Raw genomic sequence first — 4,320 nt, 5'->3', positions numbered from 1 at the left:
TGGTTCTTCTTCTTCTTCTTCTTCTTCTTCTTCTTCTTCTTCTTCTTCTTCTTCTTCATGACTTTTCCAACCATCCGATATTTTGCTTTTCGGACTTTTATGTAATACACTATGTATAACCCCTGTGTTTTGCCATTCTGCCTGCCTGGGTTGCGTTGGTTCCTAACCAAGTTTCTATGTTGTGTTCCCATCTTTTCTCTTCGGTTTCCTCATACTTCTTTAGCCTTCTAACATTGCTTCTAGATATTATGAAAATGCAGGTATCATATTTCAAAAATTCCCAACCGCCACCCTTTCAATATAATACTTTTTTATCACTTCTGTTTACAGAGCATCAACATCAGGATCGCTAACAAGCTCTACGACCGCTACATGCGAGCATACGACAACTTAGATCACCTGAAACCTTACTCACCTGGACAGAGAGCTCTTCACAAGCATATCAAACAGGTATTCCTCATCAAACAGGTACTGCTCACCGGCATAAGTGATGTAGGGACTGGGCCTTTTCCTCACTGCCGCACGCAGGAGACCAGGGTTTGATTTCCCAGTTTGGAGATTTTTTTCGCTTTTTAAAAAATCAAGCAACTCCGTCTTTCCGGTATCTCGGTCTTTCTGCTGAGATGTTGCATTCCTCTCTGTCCGGATTGGTCTTAACAGGCAGAGTTGGAAAACCGCCTCCTATATGATCTAAATTGTGTCGATGGGGGTGTAAAAAACACATACATTTTTAGGAAAGGAACTTATTGAGGATGCACAATCTGAACATTCGATAACGCTTGATGATGGCTGGCTGTTTTGGGGCACTTTAAAAAACAACAACAAACAAATACCAAAGCCTAACTACGTTTTTCAGACTGATTTCTATCTGAAACTTAAAAGGTCAGGTAACAACAAGCGTTCTATGAAATATATGTGTCATGACGCGGTAGCAGTTTTTGTTTCTTCATTTGATTGTTTTTTGTTGGTTTTTTTCTTGTTTTTGGTTGTTGTTGGGGTGTTTTTTGTATGTCTTGCGCGAAGACTTTTTATGTCCTTTTAAAAACACGTTCAAGCATGAATTTTGCTTAAAGAAATGTGATCAAAAGCACTTTTAAAATTATAAATTTGGAGTTTCTAAGGAGACTACAGCTTTGCAAATCGTCAAATTTTCTTGATAATTTTCATCTTGGACGCTAAGGAAGTCCCACTTCTCTTAATTGCAAAAAAGATCTCGACTTCTATTGACAATTCTATTCAAGATAAATGGATACTTTCCTCATCAAACGCAAGGCAAAATAACAGACTTTAAGATGATAAGAAAAACTCCATATTCCCAAAATTGACGAGCGCCTGATTCCACCGCGTCGTGACACAAAATAATTCACTTGTCTGGTTTGTGCATGAGGCATGTCCCTTTTGACTTCTCTTTGAGCATATATTGTTATACAGGACACGGGCAGAAGGTTGAAGAGCGCCACTGGTATGTCCTACTTCTTCACTTTCCCTTTGTTGTTTCTGTTTGTCTGTTTTACTTTTTCACAACCCTACGTGATCATTATTGTGTCGATGTGCTTCAATTTACTCATACTAAACAAATAGAAAACCCCCAAAACACAAACAAACAAGAGGGGCACGTACTCGCAAAGGAACTGACTCTAAGATTCAGTTTATGTGTTTAAGTGTAATTCTTCAGAACGAATGCATGGGTAAAAATGAAACTCTTACCACCAAAACAATAAAATATGGACAAAGTGAAATAATGTTAAACTTTCTGACCTAGACAAAACAATCAGAAAACATCATACTTGACGTCTATTGTCGTGTCGACATGCATTAGCAAAATGTACACAGCACTTTGCAATCTGTGTATGTGTAATTTATTTAACTCTTTGTAGCTGGCGAGCTATTTGAAGTGGTGCCGGCATCGCTTTGTTCTTTACAGTCATGGCAAATATCTACAAAACCACTACAAATACATCAAAAAAAAACAAAAAAAAAAACTACATACACAACACAAACCTCGCGTGCATGGGCGCACCTGCATTATATAAAAACGAAATAAAGGGAAGGACAAGCGAGACATTATATAAAAACGAAACAAAGGGAGGTCAAGCGAGACATTATATAAAAACGAAACAAAGGGAGGAGAAGCGAGACATTATATAAAAACGAAACAAAGGGAGGACAAGCGAGACAGAGTTGCGGGAGGGGGGATGGAGGAACAAATAAGCTGACTAATCTAAATCCCGGAAAAGGCTTGAAAAGAAAATGGGAAAAGGGGGGGGGGGGGAGGGCTGGTAGTGTCAAGATATCTCGGGAAAATTGGCATCTATGTTTTGCTGTGCGACATGCCGAACTACTGGTCACCTTTTCAGCTGCTATGTCGCCGTTTCAGAAGAATTTGCGCTTCAAACACATCAAAAAGTTGCCTGCCGCATAAAGAGGGAAAAAAAGAATTCTTGCAACAAAGAAAAAATGCCCCAAAAGACCACCCGACTTTGCTTTCTTTTCTCTCCGGTATTTGGCAAGCTCTTCTGTTTCTTTCAATTCCTTTTTCTTTTCGATTATTTCCACGCGAAGTTTTTCTTCGGCCTTTTCGAGTAGGGCTGTTTCTCTGTTTCGTATTGTGAGCAGAAAGGACTGAACAATTGTCTTGAGAGGTTGAATAACCCCGGTTCCCTGATCCTTTACATCGATTTCATCTATCAGCTGATTTGCCTTCTTTTTCAATTCTGCCAGCGCTTGAGGGCCGTCAGCCTGGTCGACGTTGGCTTTTTCTAAAGAGTCTCTAAGCTGGTTGCATTTTCTTCTGATCTCCTCTTCAATCTCAGGATTTTTTGCTTTCAGGATCATCCTGTTATGCTCTCCTCTCCTGGCAGCAAACAGAGCTGTAGTGTAAGGCTGGACATTGTCAGGGAGCCTGGCCACCATCTCCGCCAGCTCTTTCACCTGGTCACGAACTGTGCTCGGATCCTTCGATCGGTTGTCAAACAAGACGACTCGACCACCGCATTCTTTGATCAAACTGGCAAAGTTGTTGTTGTGCTTGACACACCAGTCCTGGATCGTCGTGTCCGGGGTTTCCTCCTCCTCCATAGCAGATCGGAAGTTGTCCCCTCCCGTCACGACACACACACCGTACTTGCGGAACACGTCAGGACCCAGTAGCTGTTTGAGGAACTCAACGTTGTCCTCATCTTGTCTCGTGAACCGACGGCCGAAGTTGTAGACAAAAAGCATGGCATGAAATCCGTCGGTCATGGATAACGAAATAGTCATATCTTTGATTGCGCTTTCGACAGCTTCCTGTTTGGTTGGGCGGGGTTCCCCGATCCGCAGACCGTCGATGATGTTGAAGTTTTCTGACTTAGCTGCTTCGATCTCGAAAGTCACTGCAGATGCTGTGGAGGAAGTCTTGAACGCTCTCCTCCCCAAGATTGAGTTACCAGTCGCGGATTTGCCATGACCAGTCCCGCCCATCAGAAGCAAGTTAACACAGGGATGCATCCTGGGAGTTTCTCTGGACATAGATGAAAAGAGAAGAGGAAAAGACAAAACCATTACCATCCACACTTATCAAGGGCTGCCCCCCCCCCCTTTTGCACCTGTATCAAGATTAGGAAAGTCAGTAGACTTATCTTATGTTTTAAAACCCATTTTCTCATTATTATTACTGATGTCAAAATATTGTGTCCTAGCCGCTTCATATTTTTTTTAAAATCCAGTAGGCCCTACCTGTTTAACAACAACGGCAAATAACGTCTCTGTTAAAGAAAGATAAAGGAAGAGGGCGGGTGGAAAGAGTTTGATTCTCCTTTGATAGTACTGTACCCGGTTTAATCTATCATAGTAGTCTCCACCCGAGAACCCATCGTTTATGGTCCCGGTTCACTTAAGAATCTGTCGTTCAAAGAAAAAAAAAAGAAACAACTACCCCTAAAAACAACAACTTTCATCACAGAAAAATCACCCCTAAGGTCCCACTCTGGAGTCTGAAGTTCCCGCATTTTAGATATTGTTTTACTAAACAAATAAAAACTTCATGGATCATCCACACTCATGCATACATACGATCACATCTCCGCTCTAAATTTCTCTGTGTTTCTGTTACTACTTTTCTCTCTCTATCTTACTCCCCCAGGCCCACCCCACCACCTTCACCCCGCTCTTTTGCGCACATTCCCTCCCATACCGTGCGTAGCCCACTGCCTAGGCCTAATATCCTTTGTAAAGAAAAAACCGGTTCGCGCTGTGTGACCATAGATGGTGACATATTATAACACTGGGCGTGCTGTGCGCGGTGCCGCGAAGAGAGAGAGAGAGAGAGAGAGAGAGAGA

General features: G+C 42.1%; 3 protein-coding genes across 3 annotated transcripts in view; 1 reads left to right on the top strand and 2 right to left on the bottom strand.

Annotated features, from left to right (window-relative positions):
- Nucleotides 1-4,320, bottom strand: part of LOC101854887 (carbohydrate sulfotransferase 15) — a gene marked incomplete in the record, with an annotated part of 86,637 nt that overhangs the window by 60,776 nt on the left and 21,541 nt on the right.
- LOC106012597 overlaps nucleotides 331-4,320 on the top strand; it is a gene marked incomplete at its 5' end in the record, with an annotated part of 9,371 nt that continues 5,381 nt past the window's right edge. The window contains 1 exon segment of the mRNA XM_013086001.2: nucleotides 331-450. Coding sequence (XP_012941455.1) covers nucleotides 331-450 — 120 coding nt within the window.
- On the bottom strand, nucleotides 1,649-3,503 carry LOC101854656 (immune-associated nucleotide-binding protein 1; the record flags this gene model as incomplete). Its single annotated transcript, XM_005104572.3, is given in 1 exon segment — nucleotides 1,649-3,503. A coding segment is annotated over 1 exon segment (1,116 nt). The 3' UTR covers nucleotides 1,649-2,373.

This window comes from Aplysia californica, unplaced genomic scaffold, assembly GCF_000002075.1.
Source record: "Aplysia californica isolate F4 #8 unplaced genomic scaffold, AplCal3.0 scaffold00425, whole genome shotgun sequence".
In the NCBI taxonomy this organism is placed as follows: domain Eukaryota; kingdom Metazoa; phylum Mollusca; class Gastropoda; order Aplysiida; family Aplysiidae; genus Aplysia; species Aplysia californica.
This window is presented reverse-complemented; position numbering and strand designations above follow the sequence as displayed.